Source organism: Microtus oregoni, unplaced genomic scaffold (genome assembly GCF_018167655.1).
Source record: "Microtus oregoni isolate MIOR12 unplaced genomic scaffold, Mior012 000015F_ref0000493, whole genome shotgun sequence".
Classification (NCBI taxonomy): Eukaryota; Metazoa; Chordata; class Mammalia; order Rodentia; family Cricetidae; genus Microtus; species Microtus oregoni.
Window position 1 is genome coordinate 28,091,791 of NW_024543074.1, and position 17,704 is coordinate 28,109,494.

Here is a 17,704-nt window from a genome sequence, read left to right on the forward strand (position 1 = left end):
CGGGCCTGGTGACTTACTAGACTGCTTCACCTTGGCCATGTGACTGGATCCCACTGTGACCCAGCGGACCTGGGAAGTGAAAGCATCTTGGAACCAGAGGGAGATCTAGCAGGTCATCACTTTACAAACCACCAGACAGACGGGCGACCGCCGGAGAGGACTGACATCCCCGAACCCAAGCGAGTCATTCTTCCGGAGCCACAGCTTGCCCTCTCAGGTTCCTCTGGTTCCATAGCCCGAACTTTCTTTCGGTTTTGTCAGTCTTGGCTGTCCCCACGACTGACTGGCCGTGAGTCTGGAAACGGGTGAAGGAGCTCCGCCTTCGGGAATTCCCCGACGTGGGCGCTGGGTGCTGCGTAGGCTCCGGGCACTGACCCCACGGTTGGTTCGGGACCGCGCGCGGGGAGCAGCGGCACCTCCACCGCGCGCCCTCTCCCCTCCTGAGCTTGGCACCGACGGCAGCGCCTCCGCAGAACCTCGGGCAGCCGGGGAATCAGCTGGATGTCGGCTAAGTGGCCTGGCAGCAACAAGCTCCGCTAAGCCCGGAGATGAGGCAGGGCTTCGGACCCCTGCCCCTAGCGCCCTTTCTCTACTTGCTGGCTCTGCTGACCCCGCCAGGTTAGTGAGGGGGCGGGATTGGGGCCAGAACGGAAACTGTGGAGGGGCACAAGAACGGAGGGATTAAGAACTGAGCCCAGAGCTGCCAAAGGCAGCAGCCGGGAATAGGGGAAGGCTGTCTGGGGTTGGACTGGGACTGGGGACACCTGGACCCAGGTGGCATTACACTGGGGTGGAAGGTAGATCTGGCGGGTAGGGGAAGCTGAGTGCGACAGAGGAGTTGGAAGCCAACTCAGGACCAGGGTTAATCCCTCGTTCCCCTTTAGGTGATGGCAACCAGGGGAGTGCCACTGGAAGCTGTTCCTGTGAAATAAAAATTCGTTCTGCCACACCGGTACCGGATACTAGCTTGAATTATATCCGACAACGCCTGCAAACATACGATCACTGTCCGGTAATCACCAGGTACCGTCTTGTCTGTCGGTGTGTCGTCCCCGCCCCCCCCCCCCCCGGGGAATTATAGGACCACCAACCTGAACACCAGGTCCGGGTGGGAAAGCCTAGTTCCTCCCCAGTTTCACTTATCTGGGGATTTCCAGCCCTAGTGGAGCTCACCTTGGGGATGACTTCACACCTTTGGAATGAGGAAAAGTAGGGAGGGGAAGGAGTGGCCATGGGAAACTAGATTGATCCTCTTGCAGGTTCTGGTTAACGAAGGAGTCCGGGAAGTCCGTCACTGTGTGTGGGGACAGCCGGGAACAGTGGGTCCTTGATTTGGTAAAGTGCGTTGACAGCAAAGGTGAGAACCTCTTGGATCCTCCGGTGGGCCACAATTCCCTTTGCCTCTGCCACACGGCACTTTCCTATTTGAAACCTCTTAGCGCTGGCTGAAGTACTTTCACTTGCGTCTCTATCGTCTGTATCGTTACCCTCATCTTCTTCCCTCTGTCATTTTGTTCTGCCACATCTGCCATTACTTAATACTTTCTTTTTTTACGTCATTTATTTATTTTTATTTCGTGTGCATTCACATTTTGGGTACATGTATGTCTCTGTAAAGGTGTTGAATCCCCTAAAACTGGAGTTACAGGCAGTTATGAGCTGCCATGTGGGCGCTGGGAACTGAACCCAGGTCCTCTGGAAGAACAGCCAGTGCTCTTAACCACTGAGCCATCTCTCTAGCCCTACTTAGTATTTTCTTGAAGTCACTATTATAAAGTGTACTCGAGATTGGCCAAGCTAAATAAGAGCTCTACCACTGAGCTATCGTCCTGCTTTTTAAGCTGACCAGGATGGTCTTGAACTTGTTATCCTCCTGCCTCGACCTCTCTTGTATCTGGGATTACAGGTCTCTACAATAGGTTTGGCTTTTACTATTACATTTTAATTGAAATCACTTGAAGGTACTATTTTAATTTTCTCATATTTAATGATGAAAATAAACATCAAATTGAAAGAATTTATCCAGGTGTGGTAGTGCCCACCTTTAACCCCAACATTCTGGAAGGCAGAGGCAGGTGGATCTTTGTGAATCTGAGGTGGTGATGGTGGGGATGGTGGTGGTGGTGGTGGTGGTGATGGTGGTGGTGGTGGTGGTGGTGGTGATGGTGGTGGTGGTGGTGATGGTGGTGGTGATGGTGGTGGTGGTGGTGATGGTGGTGGTGGTGATGGTGGTGGTGGTGGTGGTGGTGGTGATGTGGTGGTGGTGATGATGGTGGTGGTGGTGATGGTGGTGGTGATGGTGGTGATGGTGGTGATGGTGGTGATGGTGATGGTGGTGATGGTGGTGGTGGTGGTGGTGGTGGTGGTGGTGGTGATGGTGGTGGTGGTGGTGGTGGTGGTGATGGTGGTGGTGGTGGTGGTGGTGGTGGTGATGGTGGTGGTGATGGTGGTGGTGGTGATGGTGGTGATGGTGGTGGTGGTGGTGATGGTGGGGATGGTGGTGGTGGTGGTGGTGGTGGTGGTGGTGGTGATGTGGTGATGGTGGTGGTGATGGTGGTGGTGGTGGTGGTGGTGGTGGTGATGGTGGTGATGGTGGTGGTGGTGATGGTGGTGGTGGTGGTGGTGGTGGTGGTGATGGTGGTGGTGGTGATGGTGGTGGTGGTGGTGGTGGTGGTGGTGGTGGTGATGGTGGTGGTGGTGATGGTGGTGGTGGTGGTGATGATGATGGTGATGATGGTGATGATGATGATGGTGGTGGTGGTGGTGATGGTGGTGGTGATGGTGGTGGTGGTGATGGTGGTGGTGGTGATGGTGATGGTGGTGATGGTGATGGTGGTGATGGTGGTGGTGGTGTGTGTATGTGTACAACGCCCTTGCCATGAAGATGGGTGAGGAAGACTCCAGCTGTTCCAGCAGCCTGATCCTGTGTTTGTTTTCTCTTCAGAGTGTGGCAATGGCCATGGGAAGAGCCTGCACCACCAGGAGCATCTGCCTCACACTAACACCCAGATCCCTGTGGCCACCAAGGGGACACCTCCAGCCACAAGCACCCCTGCACAGATGCAGAGTACCCAGCAGTCCACTTTCCCATCTGGAGCACTGTCTTTGAACAAAGGGGCCACCCACCACAGTGAGACCAGCGCTCTCACCTCAGGCTATGAAGGTACTGCTCTCACCTCAGGCTTTGACCCGGAAGCTAGACTGGAGGCTGAGGCAAATAAAAACCACCAAGAGGACAAACAGCAAGAAGGAAAACCAGGAGCTTCAGCTGGCAAAGCAGCCTTGGTGCCAGTGCTGTCCCTCCTGGCCATCGTTTTCCTTCTCACGGCAGCCATGGCCTACGTGCTGTGCAGCAGGAGAGACAGGCAGCGGGGAGATGCAGGTAAAAGAGACTCCTCACCTCCAGGGCCCTAGAGACGTCCTGGTAAGGGTCCTGCCCTGGTAGCGGGTAACAGAGGTGGACAGTAAGGCCTCCGGCACCAGGGGCCATGAGGGTCTTAGGGTTGACTAACATCTGGGAGTCTTGACTCCCCGCTTCAGTTCACCTCTGCCTCAGTTCTCCTTCATCTCCCAGCTCACCCACCACTTTCTTTCTCCTCTCTAGATCTGCAGCTCCATTATACACTTGTGAACTCTAGTGCCTGAAGCAGGACTGGGGCTTTGGAGAGAAGACGTGGGAGAGAGATGGCAGGCTGGGCTCCGTTAGTGAACTGGACCTTCGCTCGTTCTTTCACGTCATAAACCTGGGCAGCTTTGAGCTGTTGATTCTCTGCCTCTCCCTGCAGACATACACCACATCTGCCCTAATTTACTGCTGTACATAACACAGAACTTTGTTTGCTTAGGGAGGATCTTACTCAGTCCAAGTCGGCCTCAAATTCCCTATGTGTCTGAGGATGACTACTGAGTCTCCTGTCCACTTCCATAGTGCTGGATTACACACTTGCTAAACACTTTTTTTAATGATTTAACTTTATGTGCATTGGTGTGAAGGTGTCAGATCTCGTGGAACTGCATTTTCAGACACTTGCGAGCTGCCATGTGGGTGCTGGGAATTGAACCCAGGTCCTCTGGAAGAGCAGTCAGTGCTCTTAACCGCTGAGCCATCTCTCCAGCCCCAACACCTTTTTTTTTTTTTTGAGACAGTATTTCACTATTCTGCCCTGGCTGTCCTAGAACTCAGAAAGATCTGCCTGCCTCTGCAGTGTTGGGATTAAAGAACTTCACCTGGACCTTGGGAAATGTTTTGTTTGTTTTTCTGGGGTTTTTTTGAGACAAGATTTTCCTCTGTGTAACAGCCCTAGTTGTCCTGGAACTAGCTCTTGTAGACCAGGCCTTGAACTCACAGAGATCTGCTTGCTTCTGCCTCCAGATTGCTAGGATTAAAGGCGTGCCTAACCGCCACCTGGCTTTGACTTGGTTTCTTGAGACAGGGTTTCTTTGTGTAACAGTTCTGGCTGTCCTGGAACTCACTCTATAGACCAGGCTTGGTCTCAAACTCACAGGGATCCACCTGCCTCTGCCTCTCGAGTGCTGGGAATAAGGTGTGCATCACTCTTAATGATTAATAACATGAGCAGCCCCACTGGCCCTGGTCCTCTAATACTCTAAACCATGTGGTCTAGAGGCATGGCCCTTGGTAGAGTGCCTGTCTAGCATGCGTGAAGTTCGAAGTTTAACCCTCCTGCCACCAATAAATTAATTTTTTTAAATGTCTGCTTTTTACATTGTGTAACAATAAACTAGAAAATCTATGGTTTTAACTATTAAAAAAAAGGCTTTAGAATCAGTGGCTGAGGGCTGGAGGGAGGACTTAGCAGTTTAGAGCGATTGTTCTTGCAGAGGACTCGTGTGGTGCTCACAATCATGTGGAACTCCAGGACCTGGGGCCCTGACAACCCTCCTGGGACCTCCACAGGAACATTTTATACACACGCACACACAAACATATATATGCACACACACACACATAAAGGCAAACCATTACACATAAATCTAAACAACTCTTTATTTAGAAGTATTGACTTCGGCAGATGCTGACGTCGGTCTCCGTCCCCTGAGAAGTGCTGATGGTGCCCTCAGGCCACAGGTTCCCCTCCACACGGCTCAGTTCTTCTCCAGTCCCACACCGACAGTCTAGGCTGTCTCGCTCTCCCTCATCAGCAGCCACCGTGCTGATCCCGTGCTGATTCTGGGCGGGCTGGACTCACTTCCTCCATCTCTAGGCTCACTCATATTTACCCCAGAGAGAGAGCCTGACCTCACAGAAAAGTTACAGCTTTTATTATAACAGTTCCTGTTTTGTTTTTTCCAACGAGGAACATAACTTATCTTTTGTTTTGTTTGGTTTTTATTGTTGTTTTTCAAGACAGTGTGTCTCTGCAGCTTTGGAGCCTGTCCTGGAACTTGCTCCATAGATCTTGAACTCACAGAGATCCACCTGTCTCTGCCTCCCAAGTGCTGGGATTAAAACTGTGCACCACCACCGGGCTCCATAATTTCTCTTTTTGAGGAAGGGTCTTGCTATGTACTTAGCCCAGATGAGTCTCAAACTGCAGCACTACCTCCCCTTCCCAAGTGCTGGGATTACAGATGTGAGCCACCATGCCTGCTTACAAGACTCGCTTTGTAGACCAGGCTGGCCTCAAACTCAGAGATCCGCCTGCCTTTTATCCCGAGTGCTGGGATTAAAGCCATGTGCCACCACCATCCGCTGAGAATACTTTTACTGGGGAGCTGGAGAGAGTGCTCAGAGGTTAGGAGTGCTGACTGCTCTTCTAGAGGGTCCAGGTTCAATTCCCAGTACCCACATTGGCTAACTACCATATGTAACTCCATTTCCAAGGGGAGTCAACGCCTTCTTCTGGCTTCCACAGGTACTGCATATATGTGGTGTACAGACATGAGAAAAAATAATTATACTTGTAAATCTTAAAAAAATATTTTTATTGGGCCAAGTCTTCTGGAACTCAAGGGCAGGGTGTGCATGAGGAAGTGGGTTTGGCAGTCGTCTCTGATGCCTGTCTGAGCTTGCATAATGGAAAGCAGGGCCATCTTGCTGGAGGAGCCAGGACAGGTCTGTGGGCAGACTTGGGCTTTAGAGTCTCCAGTTCTGCTTTGTGCCCCATGGTCCTCGTCTGCCCTGACCAGTAGGGCATGTATGTATCGCTCTGCTCCCATCCTACCGGTCTCTGGGCTCTGTCCCAGGTGCAGGTCACAGTGCACCATCCTGACTTAGCTCTCCAGCATCTGCTCACAGGTTCGCGCCACATCGCTGATCTTGAGGCGGGCATAGTCCACTCTCTTTAGCGCCATTTGGCAATCCTTCCTGGAGGAGTAGCTGGAGCCCTCGTGGGGCTGCCCTGTGGCCACCTACAGAACAGTTACATGGATCAGAGGAGCCCTGCCTCTCTTGACCACCCCATAAGCAGGCTTCAGGTGTCTGAGCCCATTTCTTACCTGAGTTTGACCTACTCTAGCGTGTAGTAGCTCAGTGATCTAAGGCAAACGACATAACCTCTGTGAACCTCATCTGTGAGATACGGACGACAGTTAGCACTTCCCAGAGTTGGAGGATAAGACACTGCAGAGTGCCCAGCACACCGCAAATGTTAGTAAATAGGGTAGCTAGAGTAGGGGCTTTGGAAGCCGCCTAGTGCCTAGGAGTCCCTTTACTTGGTCCCCAAGCATATGGGATATGGGGCCTCTCACACAACAGCAGGCTAAGTTTCTGGGTACAAAGTTCAGTGGCTTCAGTTTTATTTTTTTGTTCCGTACTAGGGCCTCCTGTATGGTAGGCAAGTACCCTACTGTGGAGCCCAGCCCTCTTTTTTATCTACTGGGTCTAAACTGCCCAGACAAGTTTTGAACTTGTGATCCTCAGACCTCAGCCTCGTGAGTAGCTGAGATGACAGGCCTAAACCACCTTGTCTGGCTAGGTACTGTTTATACACCCTTGGCACTTTTTGTTTTGTTTTGTTTTTTCGAGACAGGGTTTCTCTGTGTAACAATCCTAGCTGTTCCGGAACTCGCTCTATAGACCAGACTGGCCTCAAACTCACAGAGATCCACTTGCCTCTGCCTCCCTAGTGCTAGGATCAAAGGCGTGCACTTCTAATCCCGAGGTTTTAGAGAACTAAACCAGCCCTGAAATGAAAATGCCTAAACCGGCATAAGAGGCAATCTTTTTTCATTTTACATACCAATCCCAATTCCCACTCCCTCCGTAAGAGGCAGTCTTTTTATTTATTTGTAAGAGGCAGTCTTATCCAGCTAAAACTCAGGGAATCCCTAAGGCTAGGGCAGAGGTGGAGCGCTGGGGTCCCCGGCCAGCACCTTCTAAACACACCCACCTGGGTTAGGTAGCGGATCTGAGCCGACAGCTCCGCCTCCACGTGCTGCACAGAAGCGGTGAAGGCTGCCGCCTGCCGGTCTAGAAGCCGCTCGTTCGTTTTCTCCTTGGACAGTTCCAGGATCGCCGTTCCTGCAGGGCGGGGAGAGGGCGGCGTTCGACTGAGCTGGAGACGTCGCCCCGCCCAGGAGTAGCACCCAGGTCCCGCCCACACCGCGCGCGGAGTCCCGGCTGGCTCTCAGCTCCGCTCTTCACTCCCCGAACCTGCGTTCTGGAGAATGGCGCCGATTTCGCGCTCGATGTCCTCCAGGGCGCGCAGCCGCTCGTTCGCCAGGCTGTAGGTAGCCATGGTTCCTGTGGAAAGTCCCACAGGCCGTCTTTTCCGAGGTGTCCAACCAAGGCCCGGAAATGCCTGCTAGTGTGCGCCTGCGCAGAGACCACCGTAGCGAACACTACAATTCCCGAGATGCTCAGTGCGGCCTCGCCCTTCCGGGTCCACCTGGTCTAGACTAGCGGGGCTCTGGTGCCAGGCCGGATCGCGGGTGGGAAGAGGCGGTATTGGCTTTTTTGTTTTCTGACAGGGTCTCACTGTAGACCTGGCTCACCTGGAACTCACAGAGATGAAGATACTCTTGTGTCTCTTAATTCTATCAGACTTCAAACAATGGACTCCAAAGAAATGGGTATTTTCCTAGGAATCTCATGCTGGGAGAAGGAAAGAGCATCAGCCAGAGCGGGGGACTTGACTTCCAGGAAGATTTCACACAGTTCTTACACCTTGCAGGTCACTCTACGGAATTAGCCCAGACAATGGTGAGGCAGTGGCGGATGTGAGCACCCATGACTGGGATTGCTTAGAAGTAGACATCCTTGGTCCTCTAAACGCCGAGGTTACGTCAGAACCCTCAGGCTGACTTGAGGGGTCTCTTTGTCCCTCTTCCCCGGGTTGCCACGTTAAGTAAGTTTCCTTTCTCGGCTTTCCACTCTTAATTTGGCTCTTTTAATTGGCGTATTGTGCCCAGACATGATTTAAGCACAAGTTTTGCTCATCCCCCCCCCACACCTACCCCCACCCCCGCAAGTTGAATAACAATGCTTCTGCTTCCCGAATACTTGGATTAAAGGTGTGAGCCACCACTAAAACAGCCTGTGACCAAAGCCGTTCAGACCTGTCAGATTTAATTGACACTGGAGAATTTACTGAGTTCATAAGATTAAGCATTGGTCCTGTGCCAGGTGAGGATGGTGGAAATTCTAGTGTGTTCCTCCATACTGTGTAGCCATGGACTTTTTGCTGGCCAGCCTCTCCCAAGGAAAGCTTGACTTGAAGTGTAAACCATTCTCCCTAAGGCTTCATCCTGATCCTGAGCCCAGCTGGTTCTCGGGTCCTGGCTCCTTCCTCCCTCCTTTCTATCTCTGATTGCCAATTAGGCGCTAGGCTCTAGGGAAAGAAAGGCAAACGAGATGTTCTCTCATTCCAGTGTTTTGTTAGCGCAGGTGCAAAGCTTTTTTAAAAAAATATATATTTATTTATTTATGAATATGGGTGTTTTGCCTGCATGTATGTCTGTTCACCATGTGCATGCATTATCCATGGAAATCAGAGAGAGCATAGATTCTCTAGAACCAGAGTAATTGACAGGTCTGAACCACCATGTGGGTGCTGGGAATCGAACCAGGGTCTTCTGAAAGATCAGCCAGTGCCCTTAACCACTGAGCTTTTCCTTCAGTCCCAGAAAAAGGATTCTTGGAGGAGGTGGTTTTTGCAGTGAATTCTAAAGGGCTGTTAAGGTGGATGGGAGGTTGTAGTGGGAAAGGGGACAGTATCCTCCAAGAGATGGGACTGTGAAAGGCCTGGTACGGTTAGAGTCCAGTAAGAAGTTCCGTTTCAGTGGAGTGAACGGAATGTTATTGGTGGTGATGAGGGGTGACATGAAGCTGAAATAGGGAGATCAGGAAAAGACTCAGAAGCTAAGAGATGCATCCTGGGGTGCACAAAGAAGGCTTGAGCTGCTGAGAGCACCGGCTGTTCTTGCACAAGACCTGAATTCAGCTCCCAGCATCTACGTCAGGAGACTCATAATTGCTTCTAGCTCCAGCTCCAGGAAATTGGATGTCCTCATCTGGCTTCCATGCAGGTACCTGCACACATATGGCGCGCACACACACACCAAAGTAAAAAGGTGGAGGGTGGATAATGGAGTAGTGGGTATGAATATAATAAAAATACATTGTATGATAGTCTCAAAAAAATTAATAAAAATATTGTTAAAAATGAAAGAAATTCTAATCTCTGTGAGTTCGAGGCCAGCCTGGTCTACCAAGCAAGCGAGTTCCACGACAGCCAGAGCTATTATACAAAGAGACCCTGACTCGAAAGACCAAAAAAGAAAAGAAATTCTAAACGTATTTTGAAGAAAGTGTGTCATGACCAGATTTATTTTTTTTTTTAAGAGTACTCTTGAGACTTACAGAGGTCAAGAATGAAAATATTGCTGGTTGTGGGTGTGGTGGTGGCCCATGTCTTTAATCCCAGCACTATGGAGGCAGAAGCAGGTGGATCTCGGTGAACTTGGGACCAGCCTGGTCTACATATCAAGCCAGGGCCACATGGTGAACAGAGATGGAAGTAAATAGTTCCATGGTAGTGCACTCGCCTGCTACGCAGGAAGTCCTGAAAGCAACACCCGGAAGAGCCTGAGGAGCAACAGTAATAGTAACAGATGCAGTTTGCAAAGGGTTAAATAGTACATGAATGACAGACGGCTCAGTTACACTTGATGGACCTAGCATTCAAATTTGTTCTTTCCACTGTGCCGATATCGCACCCGCCAACATGGTGAACGTTCCTAAGACCCGCCGTACATTCTCCAAGAAATGTGGCAAAGACCAACCCCACAAAGTGACCCAGTACAAGAAGGGCCAAGATTCTTTGTATGCCCAGGGAAAGCGGCATTATGACAGGAAACAGAGTGGCTGTGGTGGGCAGACTAAGCCCATTTTCCACAAAAAGGCAAAAACTACAAAGAAGATTGTGCTGAGACTGGAGTGTGTGGAGCCCAACTGCAGATCTAAGAGGATGCTGGCTATTAAGAGATGCAAGCATTTTGAACTGGGTGGTGATAAGAAGAGAAAGGGCCAAGTGATCCAGTTCTAAGCTGACCTTGTTATGAAGACAATAAAATCATGAGCTTTCACTCAAAAAAAAAATTGTTCTTTCCTAGAGCCTAATAAAATGACAAAGATTTTTTTAATTTAAATTACATTTATTTACTGTGTGTGTGAGAGAGAGAGCAAGAATTCACAGACAGGTGTGTCTGCCTGCCACGGTGCTCATGTGGTGAGCAGAGACCACTAGGAAAGAGTCAGTTCTCTCTCATGTGGGCTCTGGAACTTGAGCTGAAGCTGTCGGGCTTGGTGGTAACACCTTCAACAATCATGATGTTTTAAGGGCAGTTGGTAGAGGATTTGCCTAGCCTGCACGAAGCCCTGGGCTTGACTTCCAGCACTTCATAGAACTGGGTATGTGTGGAGTGTGCCTGTAATCTGAGCACTGAGCAGGTAGAGGTGAGAGAATCAGAAGTTCAAGATCATCCTTGGCTTGCTTCACAGCAAGCTCAAACCCAGCCTGAGCTTAGACCCTAACTTGAGGGAGATAAAGAAGACTGAGGAGATGGCTCAATTGGACAGGTGCTTGCTATGCAAGCCTGTGAGGACCTGAGTTTGGATCTCCAGAACCCATGGAAAAGCCCGGGTCAGTGGTGTCTATCTGTAACCCTGGTGATTCAGGGGTAGAGACAATCCCAAGGCCTTGCTTGCAGGTCAGTCTAGTCAAAATGGTGGACTCCATGATCAATGAGAGACTTGAACTTCTGACCCTCTTGCCTCTGCCTACCAGGTGCTAGGGTCATACACATGGCCAACTTGTAGAGATACATCTACCTGCTTCTATGTCCAAAGTGCTGGGATTAAAGGCATGCACCACTCTACCTGCCTCTATGTCCAAAGTGCTGGGATTAAAGGCACACACCACCATGCCTGACCCTCTGTCATTTTTGCCCCTTCAGTTGTACCCAGGTGCCCACCAAGGCAAAAACCCTGTTTTCCATTTCCAACAAATAAGTCTCCAAGACCTTGGAAGAGAAATTGGGGAACTCTTCATGCAAATAAAGTAAATGAAGAGAGAGAGAGAGAGAGAGAGAGAGAGAGAATAAATGTAGACAAGAAATAGCAATTGAGAAGTAGCCCAGTAGGCTTAAATTCTAGATGCGATCACAGGAATGAAGAGGAAAAAGAACTGTTCTGGATGTAAGAGCCCAGTGTCACCATGGAGGAAAACAGATCCATGTATCATGACACCAGGCTCAACAAAAAGGACTCAGGGAAGCTTCCAGAGAGAAAGAAAACTACCTGCCAGTGCTCGGCCTGGTATAGGGCCTCTTTAAAGTGACACCCATTCCTAAGAGAAGGGCAGGACTTCAACATTTGAGGCAGGGCTGATTCCAAATCCAGAATTCCACACCCCAGCTACTTTAGGGTGAAAGCTAAATAAAAATGCAAAAATTGCATTTTTCTCAGTGAAATTTTTAATTTATTCTCTCTTAAAACAGGTGCAGGCAGTTAGCTCAGTGTGCTCCACAAGTCACACAAGGGCCAAGGCTGGCAGTGCAGCTGTCCTCTAAGGTCTTGGCTGGGTAAGCCTGTATCCCTGGATGTCAGCATCACTGAGACTCATCAGAGAGGCAGTCTTAGCGCAGACCCCAGGCCAACTGCATCACTGTCTGTGTTGAAAGATCCCCAGGTGACTTGTGTGCACAACGAAATGCGAGAAACACTGCGTGTATGGTGAAACCTCGGCTGAGGCTGGTGGAAAAGAGGAAGATGGAGGACGAGACCTGTACTAGGGGCCTGGCTGGGAAGTGGCTCATAGTTCATCAAAGGGAACTTAGCCGCATGTTTTCACCTACCTCTGGAAAATACAGGCCTTTCCTAAGAGTCACCTCAGGAGAATGACTTTAAGGGGGATGCAGAGATTCACAAAGCTAAACTCCTGACCAGGAAGACGGAATAAAGACATTTTTGGTCTGTATAGACTGTCAGATTTCCCTAGTTAAGAGGCAGCTAGGACATCCATGAGCTGAGGTCGAGGTCATTCATAAGAGGTGACCATGAACCCCAGTTCAATAGAAAGATTTTGAGCTATGTCTTCAAGGAGATGAAAGGGATGAGCATCTTTAGTTTTGAAAGAACTGAAATGTGGACTCTTGGAAAAGAGCACAGGACCGAATTCATGATGAATTTGGAGAATAAGCAAACTTCAAACGATCATTGTTCAGGGGAAACAAAGTTGTACAAAAAAGAGGGAGGGCCATAGAGGCCTCTGTAAACCTTAACAGAGGCATAATTCAATACCGGACATTGATCTGGCCCCACCTGATACAATATTCAGGAATGGGGGGGGGGACAGGACGGAAAGCATCGTATGATGATCAGGAGGGACAAAGATGGACGCCACCTTCACCTTCTGCCAGATTTGTGCCACCTGTGCCTGTAGCTATACGTTCATCTCTCAATGCGGCCTATAAAACCATAAACTTACTTAAACTATTATGAAAATTTAAAAAATTCTTGCCCCTCCCTTCCCTCCTCCTCCCATCATGTAGTTTTTTGTTTTGTTTGCAATTTTTATTTTGCAACTTGATCTTGCAGTTACAGCATAGTCTGCAGCATGAGCTTGCAGATGACAGCATTGTGTCGTGGTGTCACAGCTGGGCATCCGCTAGATGATGCTGAAAGCAGAAGTCAAGAAGGAGCAAAACGGGTATGTTCAGAGATGTGGGGTGACTGTCCTCAGACATCTGAAGGAGGTGCAGAGAGTTGTTCCCTCAAAGGACAAAGAAATCAGGGGCCTACTCTTCTTCTTGTTAAAACCTTATAGCTGCTGGGTGTGGTGGTGCACACCTTTAACCCCAGAACTCAGGAGGCAGAAGCAGGCAGATCTATGTGAGTTTGAGGCTAACCTAGTCTACACAGGGAGTTCCAGGACAGCTAGAGCTATATAATGAGACACTAAGTAAAAAACAAACCAAGCCCTGAGGTGGTGGTGCATGCCTTTAATCCCAGCACTTGGGAGGCAGAGGCAGGCAGATCTCTGTGAGTTCGAGACCAGCCTGGTCTACAAGAGCTAGTTCCAGGACAGGCTCCAAAACCACAGAGAAACCCTGTCTCGAAAAACAAAACAAAAACAAAACAAAAAGAAAAAAAAACCCAAACATGGCACACTCCTTTAATCCTAGCACTTGGGAGGCAGGGGCAGAGACAGTAGGATCTCTGTGAGTTCGAGGCCAGCCTGAACTAAGAGCAAGTTCCAGGATAGTCAGGGATATACAGAAAAACCCTGTCTCAAAAAAAAACCAAAACCAAAATAAAAAACAAAACAAAAACCAAACAAAAAAGAAAACATGATTTACTATTTGCTAAGTAATGGTGGTGCACGCCTTTAATCCCAGCACTCGAGAGGCAGAGGCAGGTGGATCTCTGTGAGTTAGAGGCCAGCCTGGTCTACAAGAGCTAGTTCCAGGACAGCTTGGGCTGTTACACAGAGAAACCCTGTCTTGAAAAAACCAACAAACAAAAAAGAAAAGCCAAACCCAGTCAACCAAGCAAGCAAACAAAAACCCAACAACCAAACACAACAAAAACAAACCCAAGCAAACACACCCACAACCACCCACACTAAAGAATATTCCAGCACCTTATGGCTCTGTTCTGTGTGTATATGGTGCTGTGGATGAACTCAGGGTCTTGTATGTGCCAGAAAAAACACTATCCCTAAGGTAGACCTCCAGCCCTTATCTGTTGCCTTAAGAGGTCTGTACTTATTACTTTGAAAATAAAAAGTTAATTTTAAAAAAGGACCAAGCTTGATACTAAATCCAAGCATTTGGAAGGCAGAGGTAGGAGGAAGGTGAGTTCAAGGCTAGCCTCATCTACTTGTCTCAAAAAATCAAACCAAGGGATTGAGAGAAGACTCAGCAGTTAACACTTAACTACTCTTCCAGAGGACCCAGGTTTGATTCCCAGCACTTGCATAGTGGCTCACAGCCAACCATAACTCCAGTCCCAAGAGATCCAACACCCTCTTCTCACCTCCATCGACACCGCATGCATGTGGTACACACACATTCATGCAAACCACCCATACACATAAAATACAAATAAAGGTTAAAAATAAAACAACAACAACAAGGCTGGGCGGTGGTGGCGCACACCTTTAATCCCAGCACTCGGGAGGCAGAGGCAGGCGGATCTCTGTGAGTTCGAGACCAGCCTGGTCTACAAGAGCTAGTTCCAGGACAGGCTCCAAAACCACAGAGAAACCCTGACTCGAAAAACAAAAACAAAAAAAAAAAAAACAACAACAACAACAAAAATCAAACCAAACTAAAAACAGAAAAGTGAGAGAGGAAATCGAGATATCCTTTTCTGTGAAAGAGACTTGAGAGTGGAGAAGAGGGTTTTTTCTTTTCTTTTTTCCCCCTCCTTGTTTTCTTCCCTGAGTCCTCTCAATGCTCTCTATTTTCCGTTCCTTCAGTAGAAGGGACTGGCCTGCGTTTATTTCCCTTAGAGGACAAGCCAGTAGAGACCGAGGTTGAAAAGAAGGGGGTGGTTTGATGAATCAAGATCCAGGAGACAAGGGGGAGATGGAGCAGAGATGGAGGTGGGATGCTGAGCTCATTCATGCTTTTTCCTTTTTCTCTTCTCTCCTCTCCCCTCCCGTCCTCTCCTCCTCTCCCCTCTTTTCCCATCCCCTCTTCCCCTTCCCTCCCCCTCCCTCTCTCTCCTAGTCTGGAAAAAGTGGAGAAGTTACTGAGCATGAGGCAGGTGTAAAATCAGTGGTATGGGAGCAGGGGAGGAGGTAGCAGGCAGTGGGGAGGAGGTAGTGGGGAGCAGGGGAGGAGGTAATGGGAACAGGGGAGGAGGTAGTGGGGAGCAGGGGAGGAGGTAGTGGGGAGCAGGGGAGGAGTTAGTGAGGAGTTGTTAGGTATTTATTTAATGCCCAGCCTAGGTTAGAGACTTTTTGTTTTGTTTTGCTTTGCTTTTTCTCAAGATAGGATTTCTCTGTAGCTTTGGAGTCTGTCCTGAGCTCCCATGTAGACCAGGCTGACCTCGAACTCACAGAGATCCACCTGCCTCTGCCTTCCGAGCTGAGACTATTGAATATTTGGTGGTCCTAGATCTCTGCCCTGCTCAGCACAGCGTCAGAACCTATGTTTTCAAATATATGTGTTGAGTGAACAAGTTAAGTGTGGTCATGTGACTCCTGCCCTTGGCAGTATACACCAGCCAATCACTGCCCCTGCTGTTAGACCAAAGAGTGGGGGTGGATGATGGATCTGGGGGTGAGGGTTGAGTTGTGAAAGGAGAAACCGAGTGAGCCAATGAGCTAGTGGTTGATAAGATCTTGGTGTGTGACCTGAAAGAACTTAAGTGTCAAGTCATGAGCAAACAGAAGGGCAAAGGCTTTATGACATAAGCCAGTTGAAAATGACTACAGATGTATACCTCAAAATAAAAGTGTACGTATTACTAATATCAGAAGGAAGTGTTCTTCCGTACACTCGGCGCTCTGAAGCCTGCGGCTCAAGAGTTCAAGCCAGTCTGGGCTACAGAGTGGAGACCTTGTCTCAAAACAGACAACAGAAATGTTTTGGAACTAGACACAGGTGAGAGCTGTATGAAATTGGAGTATCAAATGATGTCACACACCATGTGCTCTAAAATAAAAAGGTAACGAGCTACAAATGCAGAAGATGCAGCCAGGCGGTGGTGGCACACACCTTCAGTCCCAACACTGGGAAGCGGAAGCAGGTGGATCCCTGTGAGTTAGTGGCTAGTCGGGTTCCAGGACAGCCAGGACTGTTACAAAGAGAAACCCTGTCTTGGAAAAACAAACAAACAACAACGAAAAAGAGACACTGTAGAAAACCGGGGAAAATACCACACACTACCGTGTTCATTTCTCCTTCTCCCCTCAGCCCGCCTTCCTTTCTTGTGCTCTGGGCATGCTAGGCACATACTCTGCCAAGGCGCACAAGAACCCAGCCTCCTGCTTGTTCTCTCTCAGGCTGGGGATTGGCCAGGATATACAAGGCCTGGACAGGGCTCTGGCGCCAAGCTGTACTCCAGCCTTCATTTGTGTACGCGTTATTGTTCGTTTGTGCACCTGTGCGCCGTTCATTTGCTATTTCTTTGAGACGGGCACTCCCTCTGTAGCTCTAGCTGGCCTTGATCTCACAGAGGTTTGCTGCTTCTGCAGACACCACCCACACCCAGCACGTCTTTGTTCTGTAGATAGGGTCTCGCTGTGTTTCTGGCTGTCCTGGAACTCTCAACATAGATTAGCCTAGCCCCAAATTTGAGGCAGTTCTGCCTTTGATTCCCAAGAATGGGGATTACAGGTGTGTGTCATCATGCCCAGTTTATTGTGTGCAATAGTGGGCTTCATCACACCATTCATGCACATATGTGATGCCTTTTGACCATATCCACTGCCTTATTACCCTCCTAGCCCCTTTGCCCTGGGCCCCTTCCTATCTATCAGTCCTTTTCTATGCTACCTTTCCACACATGGGAGAAAACACGCAGTGCTCATCTGAGACTCGATTAGTTTACATGGCATGATTGTGCTGTAGTCTATAAAATCTGTATTACATGTGTGTGTGTGCAGGTGCCATGGTTCGTGTGCGGAGGTCAGAGGACAATTTGCCTTGTATGTTCTGGGCATTGCACTTGAGTCCTCAAGATTGATAATGAACATCTTTTGTCTTTTTTCCTGGTTTTTCGAGACAGGGCTTCTCTGTGTAACAGTCCTGGCTGTCCTGGAACTCTCTCTTGTAGACCAGACCTCGAGCTCACTGAGATCCGCCTGCCCCTGCCTCCAGAGTGCAGGGATTAAAGGCGTGCATAATAAGCACCTTTAGCCACTGCACCGTTTCTCCAGCTCGATTTGCTAGACCCTCAGGAGCTTTTCATCTACTCAAGGAGTCTGCGGATGGCTGTAGCTCACTTGCCTAGCAAGTGCCTGTGTTTGAGACCAGCACTGCCCCACTTACCCAATCCCCTAAAAGAAATAAAAGACTGTCAGCTCAGAAAGTTGGGTTTATCCTTCAGTCATAATATAAAAAAAAATGTAACTTGAGATTGGTAATACTTGGGGCAGGTGAGCTGACTCAGAGGCCCAAAGCAATGACTGCTCTTTCAGAAAACCCAGGTTTGATTCTCAATCTACCTGGCAGCTCATAGCTGCCTGTAACTCTGGTCCCAGGGGATCTGACACCCTCACCATGAGTA

General features: G+C 49.2%; 3 protein-coding genes across 3 annotated transcripts; 2 read left to right on the forward strand and 1 right to left on the reverse strand.

Annotated features, from left to right (window-relative positions):
- The first annotated feature begins 77 nt into the window (after positions 1–77).
- Positions 78–4,078, forward strand: Cxcl16 (C-X-C motif chemokine ligand 16). Its single transcript, XM_041665144.1, has 5 exons — positions 78–618; positions 885–1,023; positions 1,260–1,357; positions 2,945–3,382; positions 3,605–4,078. Exons 1-5 carry the CDS (start codon positions 549–551, stop codon positions 3,643–3,645), a joined length of 786 nt encoding a protein of 261 aa, XP_041521078.1. The 5' UTR covers positions 78–548; the 3' UTR covers positions 3,646–4,078.
- A 1,851-nt stretch (positions 4,079–5,929) lies between these two features.
- Med11 (mediator complex subunit 11) lies at positions 5,930–7,776 on the reverse strand. The gene is made up of 3 exons (XM_041665342.1): positions 7,616–7,776; positions 7,353–7,483; positions 5,930–6,372 (listed from the first exon to the last, which is right to left on the reverse strand). Exons 1-3 carry the CDS (start codon positions 7,698–7,700, stop codon positions 6,235–6,237), a joined length of 354 nt encoding a protein of 117 aa, XP_041521276.1. The 5' UTR covers positions 7,701–7,776; the 3' UTR covers positions 5,930–6,234.
- Positions 7,777–9,756: 1,980 nt separating this feature from the next.
- Positions 9,757–10,561, forward strand: LOC121457075 (60S ribosomal protein L36a-like). The gene has a single exon (XM_041665717.1). It carries the CDS (start codon positions 10,107–10,109, stop codon positions 10,506–10,508), a length of 402 nt encoding a protein of 133 aa, XP_041521651.1. The 5' UTR covers positions 9,757–10,106; the 3' UTR covers positions 10,509–10,561.
- The last annotated feature ends 7,143 nt before the right edge of the window (positions 10,562–17,704 follow it).

Excerpts from the sequence above, each read along its gene's own strand:
- Cxcl16 (XM_041665144.1), top strand. The coding sequence starts at position 549 with ATGAGGCAGGGCTTCGGACCCCTGCCCCTAGCGCCCTTTCTCTACTTG. Across the intron at positions 1,024-1,259 it reads CACTGTCCGGTAATCACCAG|GTTCTGGTTAACGAAGGAGT; the intron begins GTACCGTCTTGT and ends ATCCTCTTGCAG. Across the intron at positions 1,358-2,944 it reads AAAGTGCGTTGACAGCAAAG|AGTGTGGCAATGGCCATGGG; the intron begins GTGAGAACCTCT and ends TTTTCTCTTCAG.
- Med11 (XM_041665342.1), bottom strand. The coding sequence starts at position 7,700 with ATGGCTACCTACAGCCTGGCGAACGAGCGGCTGCGCGCCCTGGAGGAC. Across the intron at positions 7,484-7,615 it reads CGCCATTCTCCAGAACGCAG|GAACGGCGATCCTGGAACTG; the intron begins GTTCGGGGAGTG and ends CCCGCCCTGCAG. Across the intron at positions 6,373-7,352 it reads AGATCCGCTACCTAACCCAG|GTGGCCACAGGGCAGCCCCA; the intron begins GTGGGTGTGTTT and ends ACTGTTCTGTAG.
- LOC121457075 (XM_041665717.1), top strand. The coding sequence starts at position 10,107 with ATGACAGACGGCTCAGTTACACTTGATGGACCTAGCATTCAAATTTGT.